The sequence below is a fragment of the Thamnophis sirtalis genome, unplaced genomic scaffold (assembly GCF_051295495.1).
Source record: "Thamnophis sirtalis isolate CommonGarterSnake01/CBP01778 unplaced genomic scaffold, rThaSir2_p1.2 scaffold_6, whole genome shotgun sequence".
NCBI lineage: Eukaryota > Metazoa > Chordata > Lepidosauria > Squamata > Natricidae > Thamnophis > Thamnophis sirtalis.
In genome coordinates this window covers 20660210-20679056 of record NW_028261386.1, presented here as the reverse complement: position 1 = coordinate 20679056, position 18847 = coordinate 20660210, and the positions used below count along the sequence as shown (strand labels likewise).

The window sequence follows — 18847 nt, the reverse complement described above, 5'->3', positions numbered from 1 at the left end:
TGAAACAACATGGCCTCACTGAAGAGTGAGGAGAATACAAAACACAACCTTTGGAGTTTGAAAAACTTTTCCAAGGTTATTTTCAAAAGCACAAGAAAGCAAAGACAAGGAAGACAGAATATATGCCATGTGCTAATGTGGAAATAAACGTGTAAAATGTCAAGAGAGAGAGGTGACACTGGCTGCATTAAAGAGCCATGTGGTGAAGTGGTTAGAATGCATTACTGCAGGGCTAATTCATTGCTGACTTCAGGAGTTCGATTCTGACCGGCTCCAGGTTGACTCAGACTTCCATCCTTCTGAGGTCAATAAAATGAAGATCCAGATTGTTGGGAAAAATATGCTGACTCTGAAAACCCACTTAGAGAGGACTGTAAAGCACTATGAAGCGATATATATGAATTGCTATTAACAACAGCTCATACAGTTGTGCCATAAACTAATTAAACATGCTAAGCCACAAACAACTAAGTTTGTGGTTTCGCACGTTGCACCTTAGGTGTGTAACATTTTGCACGTACAATCATTAAGCTATCTGAGATCAAAATCTCTGGCATCAAAATCCATATCCAAGATCAAAAAAAGATTAGAGTATTATGACAATCACCCCCCCCCTTATATTTTTATCCTGCTCTTCCCTGAAGTTTACAAACACAATATAAAGCCCTCAGTTCTTCACATAGTTTCATCTTGCAGTTTTCTAGAACAGAATAACAGCCTTGGAAGGGACCTTGGAGGTCATTTAGTCCAACCCCTTGCTTAGGCAGGGAACCCTACATCACTTCAGACAAATGGTTATCCAACATCTTAAAAACTTCCAATGTTGGAGCATTCACAACTTCTGGAGGCAAGTCGTTCCACTGATGAATTGTTCTAACTCTCAGGATTTTTTCCTCAGTTCTAAATTGCTTCTCTCCTTGATTAGTTTCCACCCATTGCTTCTTGTCCTGCCCTCAGGTGCTTTGGAGAATAGCTTGACTCCCTCTTCTTTGTGGCAACTCCTTTCCTGCTCGTAATTTAATGCATTAAACTCTCCAGACGTCCCTCTAACCGGGACTATGGGATAAACAGGACGTTTGCAACACGAGAAGCCGGGTCTGACAGTTAATTGCTGCAAAGTCCCCGTTTGCAGGATACTACAGCTAACCCCCTAATTACCGATAAGCCCTCAAAGTAAAAGCAAGCGGGCGCGCAGCTGCGCTTGTAAGGCTGCGCCGGTGGGTGGCTTGAGATCCCGACTGCTCCGATTGATCGAGGGCTGCAAAGACTCGGAGGGACGCCCTTCCCATTTGCTCCGGCGGTTAAGGCGGGAAAGGGGCAGGCCTCAAGGAGACCCATTGCTCCAACTGCTGCTTTGGAAAGCCATGGAGATGAGGCGAAGCGGCGAGCGATACTGGCAGGAGAATGGGAGCAGCCCGCGAGGAGGAGGAGGAGGAGGAGGCACCGGGGTGGGAGATATCGGGGTGAGGCGAAGGAAGAGGCTTCTTGGTGTCCTCCGGCCCTTTCCTCACGCGCGTTTGGATGAAGTCGCGAAGGAAGAAGGGCGGCTTATGCTTGACCCATTAGTTCTTGCTTTAACTGGGATGGAGGCCTACTAAAAGTGATTTGGAAAATGGATCCCGATAGTCCAGAGGTCCTCAAGCTTGGCAACTTTAAGACTTATGGAATTCAATTCCCAGAATTCTCCAGCTGGAGAATTCTGGGAGAATTCTGGGAGTTAAAGTCCACAACTCTTAAAGTTGCCAAGTTTGAGGACCCTCTGAGATAGTTGCTTTGTGTCAGGCTACTATACCTATATACAACTCACTAGCTGACCTTGAAGCGTTGTTTTTTTTTGGGGGGGGGGGTAGCCCAAATCTGGTTGATTTATTTCAAGTCACATCATTTTGGGAGAACTCCTGGGATTGAATCCTGGGGCTTTCTGACGTTTTGCTGGCCCTTCTTTGCTCTAAATTATTTTATCTGACTATCTCATACCAAATATCTATGGGAATGTAAAATTGGTTTCTTGGACTGTTCAGAATGCATGGGTTTTTTCACATATTAAAATGCCTAGAGTTTCCAAATACTGTAGTACTAATTAGTAACCAAAATTTACAAACCATAGTTAGTGTGCTCTTTGCCTCCTAAGCAAAAAATGAACTAATGACAGTAAAGTTAATATGAGTTGGCCAATGTTTCTCCTTCCTTCACCCAAATTCAAGGGAATGTGCTTAATATCAAAATATGTAAACTCTTTCAACTTTTTGGTTATACTTCTTGATAATTTAAATAAGTAGTTTTATTATAATTTACTATTTAAGCCAAATGCAAAATATACAGTATAGCAATGATAAAATTTTATATGATTGGCTCAATAAGTAAAATAGGTTTTATTACTTACTAATTAGAGATTAAATTATTAGGAATTTAACTAAAACACTCTGAAAGTCTGTTTCCTCAATCAAAAGGGTTATAAACCTCAATTCCAATTCAAGAAAATAGAAATTATATAGTAATAAATGTACTAAACAATCAGTATCTGCATTATATTCTGATATTTTATGTACCTTGAAACAGCTTATACAAAGGTAAAACATTTAGCAAATATTTTGTTGTTCACTTTATTGGTAAGTTCATTAAAGGCTAACAATCATGCAAAGCTCTTTCAGGATGTATTTGGTTTTGCAAATATTTTGTAATATTACGCTTAGCATATTCTTATGTTCATTGTTCCAAGTCTTACCAGTGGTTGGGTCACCGTATGCAGAATATTACTGGTGACAGAGGAGTGTTGAAAGAAATAATCCGAGATGGCTCTGGTGAGACAGTCCCTCCTGATTCATCAGTATTAGGTAAAGTAGTTGCATTGATTTGTTGTGGTTTTAGGGTCTATCAAATATGGATATTGTATGATATCTATTTTTCCTTATTTAATTCAAAGCTGGGGAAGGAAAATTAAAAGATCAGATTTTTAATTAGCAAATGAATCATGTGTTAAATTAATATTTGTACCATATGTTCTGAAAAAATAGGCAAATGATCTTCATTAATTACATTCTTATGCTTCCAAGAGGTTCTTATGGCTGCAATGTGCTTTAGATTCAAATGTAAAAAAAAAATGCCAGAATACTCACATAGCACCTGTGTAACAGTACAGGTAAGCTAATAATAAAGTATATGTGCCTTTGTAGAGAACATTATAGGGGGGTTAATTTATTAAATGTGTTTGAGAAGGTGTTTGGCAGCAGTCTTACTGAAATAGTATGAGGTGATAAGAAGCAAAATTGAGGTGTGACTTTACAGCATGCAGTCCAGATTTTTAATTGCTCAGCCGGAATGTGGGAAGAAAAGTTTATTGAATTAATGTAAGTGTATAATAAAGCTAATACCCTTCATTATGGACTATTTTGCGGCCTCGTGGAAGTTGTTGAGCATCTCCTCGGAGGAGCTGCGCTCGGGCTCCCCCAAGTTGGTGGCCCGGGAGAGTGAGACGTCCAGGATCTCGGAGGAGGAGAAGTCCTTGGTGTGCCACCTCACGGCTGATACCACCATCACTCCCCCGTCGTAGCCGCCTTGGTGAGGCCGTAGCTGGGCGCGCGCAGCCAGCCGGGCTGAGGAGACTCTCCACCTCCTCAGGAGCTCTGCTGGACTGGCTGGGGGTAGGCCGGCTTAAGGGCGGGGGGAGACGGCCGAGGGATGGCACAGGTGGTGCCCCACCGCAGACAGCAAAGGCCCAGCGGGAGGGGAGGGGGAGGCCGAAGGGCTTCGGCTCCCCTTGACGGAAATGGCTGAAGCTCGTCAGAGGAGGGGGGGGGGGAAAGGGTGCAGCCGCAGCCCAGCCACACATATAAAGGGACCGTCGGGTGGAAGCTGGAGAGAGGCTGAACTGTTCCAAATATACTATACTCACTAAATGAACACTATGGTAAATGACACAGCTCAATTCCAACGCAATGTCACACGAAATCATTAAATCAAAATGAAAATAAATCATAACAATGGAATCGGAAACATTGAAATGGAATCATGAAATATTTAGTATAGCGTGTGTTGCTTTTATGTCCACCAGATGATGCTGGTTTTCAAAACATGTTTTTACAAAAAATCATGTTTTTACCTGTCACAGGTATGACATCTATGTAATATACGTATATAAAAACATTCGCGTATTTGAATGCAACGTTGTGTCAAAATTTCAAAGTAATCGGTGAAGAACTTTCGGAGATTAGCGATTTTGAACAAACAACCATTACATTTTTATTTATAGATAGATAGATAAGGAATGTTTGTTATAATGGTGTGTTATCAGCTGGAACCAATGATCTACAGCAAATATTAGATTGCATGAAGCAGTGAAGAGTATGGATCTGAAAAATAATGCATCAAAGATTACTGTTTGAGAGCCAGTTTAGTGGGATAGTTAAAGTGCTAGCCTAGAAATCAGGAGATTGTCGGGTCTAGTCCTGCCTTAGACATGAAAGCCTGCTGAGTTACTTGTGACAGTCATTCTCTCTTAGCCTAACCCACCTCGTAGGGTTGTTGTTATGAGAAAAATAGGAGGAAGTACTATTACATATATTTGCTCCTTTGAGTTACTTATGAAGTTTTAAAGGAAAGATAAACAATTACAATACTATACAGTAATTGTAATTGACAAGGAAAGCTGAATGAATATTCCATTTCATATAGTCTATGACCCAAAAACTATAATAAATGTATGGCCAAAAATAAAATGTATGGCCTATAATAAAATATGAATTAGTATCACTTGGTAAAATGTTTAATAAAGGAGGAAAAATGGATGAAGAATTTTACAAATGGTCATAGGATGGTACTGATTAGTCCATTAGGAGGAATGTATGTGTGGAATAAAGTAAAAATGACAATATATACATGTTTCTGCCTATATGCATATATGGAAATAAGCATGTGAAGAAACAAAAGACGACTGCGTGGGAATGGAATACTTATGAAGTGTGTGTAGAAAAAGCTGCAGATGTGAGGTTAAGAATAAATGGGTACTGAATGAATGTGAATGAAATACAAACTAGAGTAGCAGGTACTTTGAAGTGGTTTGGTCATATAAAGAGAACCAAAGAGGTTGAAATCACAAAACAAATATAAAGAAAGGGGAAGATCAAGAAAGTTGTGGTTGGATGGAGTTGATGAGATTAACAAAAAAAAAGGTGTCAAGTTTAAAGAACAAGACATAGTATATGAAGTATGTGTGGATATGGTAGAACCAAGATGGTTTGCAAGAATATAAAGTTTTGGAGAAGTATAATGAGTATTAGTATAAAAGGTGTTTTCCCCCTTTTTTATGTCTTTAAGTTCTCTTTCTTGTTTTAATATTTCTGCATTTTGCATAACACCATATTCTGTATTCCAAAAGGAAAAAGTGTAACGGATAACGTGTTCCTTGATTAAGGGATTTAATACAATGCCAAGCGTCAAGAAACTTCAAAGAAAACATAGCAAAACTATTCCTAAGAACATTTATGCGGATGAAATTAATATGTTCACTGTTTCTCAATGAAATTTATTTTGTCTCCTCTGATTCTGATTTTTTTCAGTGAAATTTTCAGGGTATTTAGAACACACGGACAGACCCTTTGATACAAATTGGTTCAAGAAAAACCCCAAACTCATGAAACTTGGTGAAGGTGAGTGAAAGATACATGATTTAGTGGATAGAAATATAATTTGAGTTTAATCAGTAAATGCTTACATAGATATCTGATCTAATGCATTATAACTCTCTATCCTGTGATCTCCATTGTCACATCTTGAATTATTTCCTGTTACTTGAACAAATTAGTTTGCCACATGCTCTTTTGCCATTTTTGTATTTTCTGCATGTTTCTTCTTTCCTCTGCAATCAGTTCAAAACAAACAGTAATACAGTACGGATATTCTGGAAATAAGGATTTTCTGTTTTGCTTTCCTAGATATTACTCTGAGGGGTTTGGAAGTTGGATTACTCACAATGAGAAAAGGAGAGTTGGCAAGATTTCTCTTCAAGCCAAATTATGCTTTTGGAACTTTGGGTTGCCCTCCTTTGATTCCCCCCAATTCCACAGTCTTGTTTGAAGTTGAGCTTTTGGACTTTTTGGACTCGGCAGAGTCAGATAAGTTCTTTGACCTTTCTCCTGTGAGTTATAAATTTATATCTAATAGTCTGTATTAGTACCATTCAATCTTCTGAAATTAGAGGTTTTGAACTATAATTTGTACAGTCCTTGTGAAACTATATTTTACAAGTAAGCTGTTCAGCGTCACCTCAAACCATGAGATGGACAGCATGTAAATTAAATTAAATAAAAATGTTACCACTGAGGAACTATTGAAGTTGGAGATTGTTCTCTGCCATGACTATAGGAAAAGTGAAAACATTAGAATTGGAGTTGAGTTACAGGGTAGAGCTGAGGAATTTGTTCAGTTTCTGTCGGATAAAATCGCTCAGATCCGGACGGACCTGGACTCCACCTGGACTCCTCGAGACGCCGGGGGAAGGTCCTAATCAGATTTTATAGAGCGAGTTTCAACTTGTCGCTCCTGAGGAAGTGGACAAGGCCATGGGAACTGTGAGTGCCTCCACCTGTTTACTGGACCCATGTCCCTCCTGGCTGGTCTCGACCAGCAGGGAGGTGACACGTGGCTGGCTCCAGAGGATTGTTAACACCTCTCTTCTGGAGGGATCCTTCCCGCATCCTCTAAAGGATGAGGTGGTGAGACCCCTCCTTAAGAAACCTTCCCTGGATCCAGCCATTTTGAACAACTATCGCCCAGTCTCCAACCTCCCCTTCGTGGGGAAGGTTGTCGAGAAGGTGGTGGCCTTTTAACTCCGACGGACCTTGGATGAAACAGATTATCTGGATCTCTTTCAGTCGGGTTTCAGGCCTGGTTACGGCACGGAAACTGCTTTGGTCGCGCTGATCGATGATCTCTGGCGGGCCAGGGATAGAGGACATTCATCTATCCTAGCGCTCCTTGACCTCTCAGCGGCCTTCGATACCATCAACCATGGTATCCTTCTGCGATGGTTACGCGAGGTGGGAGTGGGAGGCACTGTCTTAAAGTGGTTCTCCTCCTACCTCTCGGACAGGTCACAGTCGGTGTTGGTTGGGGGACAAAGATCGACCCCTAGGCCCCTCAAATATGGGGTGCCGCAGGGCTTGGTCCTGTCCCTCCTCCTATTTAACATCTACATGAAGCTGCTGGGTGAGATCATACGCCGGCACGGGATTAAATATCATCAATATGCAGATGATACTCAATTGTATCTATCCGCCCCATGCCAACTCAGCGAAGCAGTTGAAGTGATGTGCCAGTGCCTGGAGGCTGTCAGGGTCTGGATGGGAGCAAACAAGCTTGCATTCAATCCAGACAAGACCGAGTGGCTATTGATGTTGCCTCCCAAAGATGGTCCAGACATTCCACCTCTTAGCCTGGGGGGTGAAGTTATATACCCCTCAGAGAGGGTCCGCAATTTGGGTGTCCTCCTGGATCCACAACTGACGTTAGAACACCATTTGTCAGCTGTGACCAGGGGGGCCTTTGCCCAGGTTCGCCTGGTGCACCAGTTGCAGCCCTATCTGGACCGGGAGGTACTTCGAATAGTCACTCACGCCCTCGTCACCTCAAGACTGGATTATTGTAATGCACTCTACATGGGGCTGCCCCTGAAGAGTATTCGAAGACTGCAGTTCGTCCAGAATGCAGCCGCACGAGCAATAATGGGTGTACCTAGATACACCCATGTTACACCTATCTTCCGTGAGCTGCACTGGCTCCCCATTGGTCTCCAGACCCGCTTCAGGGTGCTAGTCGTCACTTTTAAAGCCCTACATGCTATTGGACTTGGCTACCTGAGAGACCGCCTCCTGCCATTCACCTCCCAACGACCAATAAGATCGCACAGGTTGGGCCTCCTCCGGGTGCTGTCGACCAGACAATGCCGGCTGGCGGCTCCCCGAGGGAGGGCCTTCTCTGTTGCTGCACTGGCCTTATGGAACGAGCTACCCGCAGAGATCCGGACCCTTACCACTCTCCCGGCCTTCCGTAAATCGACCAAGACCTGGCTGTTCCGGCAGGCCTGGGGCTGTTGATTAAAATCCAGCCCCACTTGATTGAATGGATGACATCTTATTTTAAATAATTGTATTTTTTATATTTTATGCTTTTACTTTTGTTGTGGTACCAGCAGCGACCCAGGCCTGCCATGCCTCTGAACCAGTTCTCCCGATTCATCTTGCTTTTTTGCTTCTGTGCATGCGCAGAGCAATTTTAGTTCAAGCTGACCCTGGCCACACGCCCCCAGCCCCCCCGAGATCAAACACAACCCTGATGCGGCCCTCAATGAAATTGAGGTTGACCCCCCTATTCTAAGATGAATGTTACTAATTAAGCTGCATTTTTATATCCTGTTTATAGGATAAAAAATCACATATGCTTACTTATACATTTTCTTCTATCCCCTACTGTAGTGTGTTTTGTTTTTTTTTGCTTTTTCTTCCCTTAAAATAGTTGTGCTTTCCAGCCTTATTCATGGCAGATATCACTCATGATTAAATTTACACTCTGACTTATAAATGTCAAACAATAAAAAAGGCAAATTAATGCAAGTCAAATCAGTTAGCAATGATGCCTTAATAAAAAAGGATATATTTTTGTATTTTCCTAAATTCTGGAAGAATGGGCCAAATATACCTTGCTTCGTAGAGAGCATTCCATAGTCTGGACAAAACCTCTCCTATGTCCACAATATCACTGAGCTTCTGGTAAAGGGAAATAATTTAAAAAGTCCCTAAAAATTGGGCAGATTTGTAATAGGAGAGGCAGTCTCAAATCATTTAAAGAACTTTAAAGCAGTGGTCCCCAACCTTTTTATCGCCGCGGACCAGTCAGCCTTTGATAATTTTACCGTGGCCCGCTGAGCGCGCGCAGGGGTGGGGGGGCGTTGTTCGCGACGACACATTGATTGTTTATATATCAGATTGTTTTGATTAAACAACTTTTATTTTATTGTATTTAAACATGCCTTACAAAATAAAATACAATTACATAAATATAAAGTGCAAGGCTACGCTACTAGCCCTGTCTACGCTAGCCCTACGTAGCTGCGCAGGCGCTCTTAGGTTTTTTCAGGAATCGGCCAGTGCTGAAGCGCTGAAAAGGAATGAGAAGGGCGGCGCTGGACACAGGGGGGCGGTGGGCCGCTGGTGACGTCAAAGTGCCACCAGCGGTCCAGTAACACCCCTTGTGCCAGTTAGCCCTAATTTGCATACAGAAAGAAACTATGGCCCCCGGCCGCTGCAGCGATCATGGCCCCCGGCTGCTGCAGCGATCATGGCCCCCGGCTGCTGCGCGGCCCGGTGCCAGGTACTCCACGGCCCGGCACCGGTCCGCGGACCGGGGGTTGGGGATCACTGCTTTAAAGAACTAACTTGTGTAGGTTTCCAGCATAACAATTTTAGCTTAAACTTATAACTATTGGGGATAGTTTCTCTAACTAGAATGTTGTTTCTCTGCATAAGGAGCAACAGGATAGCTTTCCACTGGAAAAAATTATAAAGGTAGCAGAAACAGAACGTGAATTTGGCAATTACCTCTTCCGTCAGACACGTTTCATGGATGCCAAGGAGAGGTACAGGCGGGTAAGTAGCATTCCTGGAGTAGAGGAGTGAAACACAAACTACGTCTAGAAATTTAAAATTATATCCTGCACAACAATCGTCCCTTCCTATCCACACCAAAATGTGAATAATTTTAAGCCTATGCAGTCCTAGGCTGCATCGACAGAGGGATAGCATCAAGATCACAAGAAGTGATAGTACCGCTCCATGCAGCACAAGGGAGGCCACCTTTGTTCAACTGCGTTCTGGTTGCCATGATACAAAAAAGATACCTAAGCTCTAGGAAGAGGGAAGAGAATAGCAACAAAGACAATAAAGGGTCTAGAGCAGGGCTGTCAAACTCACGGCCTGTGGGCCGGATGCGTCGCATGCTGGCTATGCCCATGCCTGTTTTAGCAAGGGGGGGGGAGAGTCACAATACATCACGTGATGCTGCCGTGACATTGCAAGTTTGACACCCCTGTCAAACCATATGATGAAACGGTTAAGGGAACCGGGCATGTCTAGCCTTACAAAGAGAACGATCAGGGGTAACACGATAACTGTCTTACAGTATTTGAGGGGCAGTCCCAAGAGGAAGGGGTCGACTTATTATCCAAAGCACCTGAGGGCAGGACTTGAATCAATGGGTGAAAGCTCATTAAAGAGAGATCCAATCTGGAACTAAGGAGAACTTTCCTGACAGTAAGAACAATTAAATAGTGAAACAGCTTGCCTCCCAAAGTTTTGGCTACTCCTTTGCTGAAGGTCTTCAAGAAAAGATTGGACAGCAATTTGGGAACAAAAAGTGGGGGAGGAGGGTTGAGCTAGAAGACCTGCAAGGTTGCTTCTAGCCCTGTGATTCTATATACCTACGCTCTAGAAAATGCTGTTTTCTGGAAGTTCTAATAAAGAAATCTTATCAGACTTTATATATGTTATCTTGCGATTAACATGGTTCTGTCATGGTCTTTTAGAAATACAAAACTATGTGAAAAATCACATTAATTGGACTCATTATTTATTAAATATTGGTAACATTGACTAGAATCTGGAAAAAATGGTTTTTGTTTGGCCATTGGTGAATGTTCCAAAGTCTTTTTCCCGAAGTTAATAAGATTGGGGAACAGCTACAGAGAAGAAACAAGAACTTTTTTATCATTTAAAAGAGCCTGTGTGGCATAGTTAAGGTGGTTGAAGAGAGCTCTCGTTCTAGTGTAGAAACCCACTGGGTGATTGGACCATTCATTCTTTCTTAGCCCAACCAACCTGACAGAGTGCTTGTGAGAAAAAATAGTGGGATCCTCTTGGGCTCCTTAATATAAGGTAGGATAAAACCCTTAATTAATAGTAGATAAACATTTATTTGAATTCTCTCTCAAGTTAGCATTCATGCTACCCAACACATACAGCAGTCTCTAACAAGAGCATTTCCAGCATTTCTCTCTCACAGATCTTTTCTCTGATTAATCTCATTGTTTTATTTCTACTCACCAGGCCTCTTCAGTACTTAATCGTATATGTGCCAAGGAGACTGAAAAAGACAAAGTTGATGCTGCCAGGCTTCTGGTCTTCCTGAACTTATCTTTTGTTTCTTTGAAGTTGGAACGTCCAGATCGAGCCCTAGCCTATGGCGAAAAAGCCTTAGAGCTAGATAGAAAAAATGCTAAAGCCCTCTTCAGATGTGGCCAGGTTAAGGGGGGGGGAGGATTTTCCCGTCCCATTTTGCACATCTTGCAGAATTCTGAGGTGTTTGTTTTATTGTCAGACTAGCTTTGCTTCCTGCTTGGAAATTGTTAGGGTGGGTTTGGGTAATGGAAACCATGAGCTAAGCCTATCATTTGCTAAGAGTGTATTAAAATGTTTCAGATTCTTCCATCATCATCTTAGAGTAATTATTTGGTGTTTCATATAATAAATCGACTGTAAAGACCATTGAAATTGGCACAACAATCCTCATTTTAGCTCTGAAAATGAAAATAGGTTGTGAAAAGTTTCCAGGTTTATTCACCATGAGATACTTAAGCAGTGTCAGGGAATGCCATCAATATATGAAGAGATTTACTGTGCTCCAGCTATGCACAGTATATATGTGAGTGTATGAAAAAGAAAAAATGGAAAATAAAAACCCTTTTTTTATATATATATATATAAAGGTTTTTATTTTCCATTTTTTCTTATTAGATTTTTTACAACCCCTGGTAAGCCCCAATTATGGGAGGAAGCTAACTGCTTCCATCATCTGTCTATCGGCTCGTCACAAGAGTCCATCACGACAGAAACCCAGTATTTTTACTGTTGCCTTTGTTATATTTGTGTTTTTTTATTTGTGCTGATAAATAAATAAAGGGAGACTAGTATAGATCTATTTCAAGCTATTTAGCTCTCATCAGCTAGCCATACCCTTACTGGGATTTGAACCTGGGCTATATTACATCCTAGGCAAACTTCTTAGCCATTAGGCGACAGGCTCTTATCCGTTATCAGCGAAGCCAGGGTGAAAGGTATCTATTAGATTTTTTACAACCCCTGGTAAGCCCCAATTATGGGAGGAAGCTAACTGCTTCCATCATCTGTCTATCGGCTCGTCACAAGAGTCCATCACGACAGAAACCCAATATTTTTACTGTTGCCTTTGTTATATTTGTGTTTTTTTATTTGTGCTGATAAATAAATAAAGGGAGACTAGTATAGATCTATTTCAAGCTATTTAGCTCTCATCAGCTATTGGGTTTCTGTATATATATATATATAAAGAGATTTGAAGTAAATAATTTTAACAGTAAAACAATTTTTGGAGAATCTACTTTATTCTTTACGAATTACATTCTAGTATGTGATGTCTAATTACTGTCTAATGTCTGATGTCTAATGTTAATATCTTTGCTTTTCTGTTTCTAATATAGTTAAAATCTGTTGACAGGAAGCCAAACAAAAGTAGTTAGGCAATAATTTAAATTACATATCTTTATATTATAATAACACAATGTTAAATCCACCTTTTAAAATGGGTACTTATATGGAGACCATGGATGCTAAGTGACTGCAGATCTGCGCTTTGCTTTTAAATGTATCCTATTTCACATATGTAAACAAATGGTTTGAAGAAAGTTTTCTAGGCTAGAGGAGATGGGAGGAGATAATCTCACCAATTTGACTTTGACAGATTGTTGCATTGTGTCTGGCTATGTACTATTTTATGATAAGTTCCCCTTCCCCACACTGCCTAGCTATCATTCTTTATGTGTCTGCAACATGCTCTCAAAACTGATGTGAATAATAGTCCTAGACCTGGAGCAAGGGGTGTCCAAACTTGGGAACTTTAAGACTTGTGGACTTCAACTCAACAACTTCAAGCCATGCTGGTTGGGGAATTCTGGGAGTTGAAGTCCACAAGTCTTAAAGTTCCCAAGTTTGGACACCCCTGACCTAGAGTGTCCATTGTATGAACTTATCATTGTGTGCGAGACTTCTTGCTTACAATCAAGGCAGGATTGCAAATACCGTAGTTCTAGTTGCTATGTGAACCTGCCCAAAAAATAAATCCTTTACCCTCTGTTACTCTTCAAGAGAAGTGATCGAACTGCAATTGCAACTTATGTGCATTGTGTATTCTTAATTTCCAGGCATGCCTTTACTTGACAGAGTACGAGAGAGCCCGAGAGTTTCTGATCAAAGCTCAGAAAGAACAGCCCTTCAACCAAGATATTAACAATGAATTGAAAAAGCTGGCCAGGTGATAGAGCATTTACTTGAATCTAAATGTGTTTTATTTTCCATTTTCATTTTCGTACAATCACACATATACTGTACAGAACCGGGGCCATATAACATTAAACAATAAACACAGCCATTCCTCTTGTCAATAATACCCCCCAAAATAGAAACCCAATGTACCTCTTCGACCCTCCATACACTCTTTCTTTCACCCCCCTCCAACTTTCGATAGAGCATTTACTTGACTGCTATATTTTTGTAACGAATTAGCTGAATTGGATACCAAGGTGGCGCAGTGGTTAAATGCAGCACTGCAGGCTACTGCTAGATCAGCAGGTCAGCGGTTCAAATCTCACCGGCTCAGGGTTGACTCAGCCTTCCATCCTTCCGAGGTGGGTAAAATGAGGACCCAGATTGTTGGGGGCAATATGCTGACTCTCTGTAAACCGCTTAGAGAGGCCTGAAAGGCCTATGAAGCGGTATATAAGTCTACTGCTATTGCTATTGCTATTATTCACTTACCACTTGGATTCATGGTAATGGTTCAAATTTATTCATTTAGCTATTCAATGCTCAATATTCTTTTAATGATTAAATTATATTGGACTGAATAAGTGAGCATATCAAATAGGCAAAAATAGCATTAATTTGTTACAAAGTACAGGTGGTACTCAACTTACAACCATAAGTGAACCCACAGTTACAGTCATAAGTTGTGGCAGTTGTTAAACAAGTCACCATGCCCGATTTTATGGCCTTTTTGTGGTGGTTGTGAAGCAAACCCTTTTTTTTTAACCAATGGACATTTTTGCTAGAAAGCAGGGAAAAAAAGGCTGAAAATTGTAGTAACAATCTGGGCTCTGCAAATGACCATCAATGTGAGCCAGTTACTGAGCACCTAAAATGCAATCACATGACTGCAGAGTGATGTGTGGCCATCAGAAATTTGAATCCAAGTCATAAGTTGCTCTGGGGAGGTCCATCATAACTTCAAATAGTCATTAAGTGACCAGTTGTTAAATGAGGACTACTTGTAGGTTAAATTTGTTCAGATGATGAAGCCTATTGAAACATTGATCAACTGCCAATAAAAATCTGTTTCAGTTGTCCAGAGCTTAGAAACATTGCTCTTATGATATGGGAAAGTTTCCCCATCTCTTTGAAGCTCCCTGTTTGTTTCTTTACATGATTTCCCTCTCTGTTCTTTGCTAAGTGCAGGTTCACTTGGCTTTTTTTCCAGATACCTACAGGTGAAAAAATGCCTTTATTTGGACAGACTAAAATCCATTTTCCCCTAATGCTAGACAGGACACTTTAATGCTAGCTGTCCTTCTGGCATTTCAACAGAATGCCTAGAAGGAGAATTTCACTGGTTCTTTCAGCTAAAGGCATTTGCAAACCTACTCACAAGAGAACAGGCATGGTTTTGGTTGGCTTTTGACACAACTGGATTCTTTGTTTAGCAAATATTTTGCTTCTGCTTTACAAACGTTAAGTGTCTTCTGGAATTTCATGCTTTTAAAGGATAATTTATCAAATGATCATTTTATTGGCTACTAGAAATGTATTAATACAATTTAAATGATGCACAGCATATTCAGCTGTTAAATTATTTAAATTAACTTTGATATAAACAATAAAGATTATATAAATGATAACAATAACAGAGATACTAAATTTCATTAAATGATGTTCATTATATTCAGCTGGAAATCTCTGTTGTGACTCCTGATGAGTATTGCACTGTAGTCTGTTTGATTTTAAGGTTCATTAAACTAAGCGCAAAACCTGATAAGTTGCAGTTCTTGATGTTATTAGCCACGCTTACAGATTTCTCTAGTTCCAGAGTAAACATGTTTAGACTGTTTCAAAATATCTGCTTTTTAAAAACAAAAATGAATAGCACTCCAGCGCTAAAACCATTTGTTTTAACTTGCAGTTGTTACAGTGATTACATGGCGAAAGAGAAAGAGATGTGCTGTAAGATGTTTGCTCCACTGAATTCTCATTCATCAAAAGCAAACTTGGAAGGTAATAAGATTGCTTGGGGAGTTGGAGATATTGGTCTTTATGTGATTTGGGTTGCATCTTGAAAACTTACTCTCCTTCGCATACACACACCTGTTTATGCATGACAATTGCATAGATCAGACAGTGCCTTGCTCCTTGACAAGAGCATGCCCTTCATTTACTCTGCAGCTACTCAACTATTAGACATAAATGTTGTTTTGCTATCAAATCCCTACCCCACCCACCTGCCATTCTATTTATTTAAATGGCTGAAGTGTTAACCCTAGTGTGTCCAACGATGTTTTCGTTTTTTTTATAGTTTCTTCAAATATCTAGGATAATTGGCAGCTGTACATTCTTGCTGGTAGTAATATTAGCCATGGCAATTTCCATAGTTTGCTATAACTAAATCCCACCATAGACTAAGCTTGTAGACTAGGTTAGGCATACAGGTCAGTTATTGATCTTAGTTTGAAAATTTTGATTACTGTTTTTTAACTGTTTGTGACAGTTAAAGCAATAATTCTGACACCTAAATTCTCTATTTGGAATTTGATGGTGAAAGTAGAGAGAAGGCAAAGATAGTGCTAATCTTTTTTTATTTAGAGGTTTGTTGTTTAAGTAAAATAATGTTTTACATTTGAGCTTGACTCCTAGATCCTTTTTGATGGTGCAATTGTTGGGTGGGAATGAAAAAGATGAATTGATCAAATGATTCTCAGAATGGATGCAGGCTTTCTTCCATGCTGTTTTCTTTTTAATCAGTTGAATGTAAAGAAGGCGTTACATGTGAACCATTCAAATGAAATGGCAAGATTTCAATATTGAAATTCAACTTCATTTAGAAGTCCCAGCACGTAACATTTTGGAGGAAATGAAAATTGAGGTTATACATTTCAGCTTTTTCCCCCCTATTGAAATGGCAAATGCTACACGGGCGGTTTTATACCAAGTATGCAACAATGCATTTGGTTTGCATTTCTCAGATATTTTGAAAACCGTCATCCAGCTAAAGAACTGTGAACAAACTAGTGCTAAGAAGTTTAAAAAGGAAAATTGAACTGTCTGGATCTCAAAGACAAAATAAAACAGTATTTGAGGGAAGACTGCAACCCTGTAGTCCTTTAAGTTTAAAAAGCAGTTTATTCAGGAACATGGAATAAAGACCACGTACTCGGTAGCAGAGGTTGTATTCTACTGGTTCAGACCAGTTCACTGGAACTGGTAGTTCTGACTTCAAGCCGAGAGCGAACTGGTTCTCTGTTTCTGTGAAAGTGGGCCCACCCACCTGCCCCTGCGTTATATAAACCTTTATTTCTGCTTCTGAAGCCCAGCTGATCAGGGGCAGTAGATTGAATTGCCACTCCTCAGCTGTTTTCCTTGCTCCTTTCCTTGTTTCCAATGCGGAAGTTCAATTTTCTCTTAACTGCACACCCAGGCACATCGAGCTGGTAGTGAAAACCGGTAGGATCACACCCCTGCTCTGTAGGATAACACCCAAACCTACTCTCCTGCCCATTTTTCCTTCTCACAGAATTTAAGGCACACATTTGCCTATATGATAAGTAAGGGTTGAAAGTGAAGCATGAAAACTGAGAGACAAGCCAAAACATCTTCTGAACCTCTCCATTATGTTACCCCTGATCTTTGCCACCTGGATGAGCACAATAAAGTGTGCAAACCTTCCCCTCCCCTCCCCTCACTCTCTTGGGTACCATGTGAAAGAAATTTGCACTGAGAGTTATGCCTATAAAGGTGGAATATAAACAGTCATTGCTGTCTGCTTGCTCCTCTTTTTCTTGTGGTATAATATGGGACTGGCCATAAAAGGCACAACCATCACTTCATTTTTTCAGTTGTTACTGAGTTCTATCTATAGGCAACTCAGAAAAGTCTGGTTGGAACTTTTTCTTGCTGGGTTGAGAGAGCAAACAAAAGACATTGAAACTGTTTGTGGAAGTAATTGCAATCTTCACATTCTGCCTTTATGCCTTTCTTTTTTGCTGCAAGGATTGGGCCCCTGAAGGTTGGTCCTTATTTGCACCTCATGTATTAATGGGTGAGATTTCAAGTAATGAGAGATGCAGGAGGAAGAAAAAGAATAATGATTTGCTTATTCAACCTCCCCAGGTGTTGCAAAAAAATGACTGCAGTGAACATTTTTGCATATTCCTTTACTCCTTTTTAGTGGATGGAATGAAAGCGTTGACTTGATGGGCTTATTTGCTACCATGATACATTTGGGAGGAAGAGGAATGATATCCTTCATGACTAATTTTATCTGTCTAGTACTAGAGAGATAGTAAGAAATGACAAAGGCATTTGTTTATAAATGCAGATATAGGGATTAGTAAGAGCAGAGATAGAATAGTCTTCCTTGTAACTTGCATGCTCATTTCCAGACTCTTCTAATTTTGCATCCTTTCCTTGATTGAGTGTAATATTAGTATAATAGAGTATTAACTATCCTATACATTGTTTGATTATCTCCTCTCATCCAGTTCCTTGCCTTTCCTTCAAAATAAAAATATAATTAGACCTTCAATGCAGTGATCTAAAGTCTTGGTAACTTATTAATTTACAAAATTTCTAAAACATGATCGTTATAAAGTATCATTTCTACAGTTTGACAACAAAATAAATTCACCGAGATTAACTCATTATATGTTGGTAATTTCAGAATCTGGCTGTGCAGAAGAAAGCTGAACTTAAAACAGAAGGAAAACCATTTCATTTCACCTATGATGTGCATCTTTTTTTCTATTTTTTTAAAATATATGGAATATTTCATTTGAAATATTCAAAACAATGTGAACTACATGGTTTATATGCAAATAAGCACTATGTTTGTATAAGGGATACCCTTATGCAACACATTATGTTGAAAAGAAGACTCATTATAAAAGGAACTCTGTCTCTATTGAAACATATTGATAACTGATTACTTGGAGAGAAACTTATTTTTTCTATAATTTCCTGCTCTATAGAATTAGGTTCCTTAGGAAGATGTAAGGTTGAAACAATTATGTTTTTTGATTGTTTGAGAATGCTCTTAAAGAGTGATATTCATGAGTTAGAAAAATAAATATGTCTTGAGAGAAAGTTCCGGCATGTTTGGTGTCTATTCATTACCCAAATTCTTTTGGTGCAAAGCATAGCAATACAAAGGCTCTTATTTTGCCTTACAAAAACAGTTTAAGAGGTTTTGCCTACGACTTGAAATGGTATGTCAGTAATTGATCATTAACAGTTGCTATTCTATGGGATGGATAGGTAAAGGTAAAGGTTTCCCTTGCACATATGTGCTAGTCATTCCCAACTCTAGGTGGCGGTGCTCATCTCTGTTTCAAAGCCAAAGAGCCAGTGCTTTCCAAAGACATCTCCATGGTCAAGTGGCTGGCATGACTGAAGGCCGAAGGCACACGGAACACTGTTACCTTCCCACCAAAATGGTCCCTATTTTTCTACTTGCATCTTTACGTGCTTTCAAACTGCTAGGTTGACAGAAGCTGGAATGAGTAATG

At 40.2% G+C, this 18847-nt stretch overlaps 1 protein-coding gene across 1 annotated transcript; it reads left to right on the top strand.

The window, feature by feature from the left end:
* The first annotated feature begins 1383 nt into the window (after positions 1 to 1383).
* Positions 1384 to 18425, top strand: FKBP6 (FKBP prolyl isomerase family member 6 (inactive)). Its single transcript, XM_014070962.2, has 9 exons — positions 1384 to 1463; positions 2720 to 2834; positions 5556 to 5645; positions 5931 to 6133; positions 9519 to 9638; positions 11094 to 11288; positions 13223 to 13332; positions 15253 to 15344; positions 18004 to 18425. Exons 2-9 carry the CDS (start codon positions 2744 to 2746, stop codon positions 18027 to 18029), a joined length of 927 nt encoding a protein of 308 aa, XP_013926437.2. The 5' UTR covers positions 1384 to 1463; positions 2720 to 2743; the 3' UTR covers positions 18030 to 18425.
* The last annotated feature ends 422 nt before the right edge of the window (positions 18426 to 18847 follow it).

What these genes read in the sequence shown, in the direction of transcription:
- FKBP6 (XM_014070962.2), top strand. Translation starts at nt 2,744, where the DNA reads ATGCAGAATATTACTGGTGACAGAGGAGTGTTGAAAGAAATAATCCGA. An exon ending in CCCTCTTCAGATGTGGCCAG is followed by an intron (nt 11,289 to 13,222) that starts GTTAAGGGGGGG and finishes CTTAATTTCCAG; the next exon opens with GCATGCCTTTACTTGACAGA. An exon ending in GAATTGAAAAAGCTGGCCAG is followed by an intron (nt 13,333 to 15,252) that starts GTGATAGAGCAT and finishes TTTAACTTGCAG; the next exon opens with TTGTTACAGTGATTACATGG.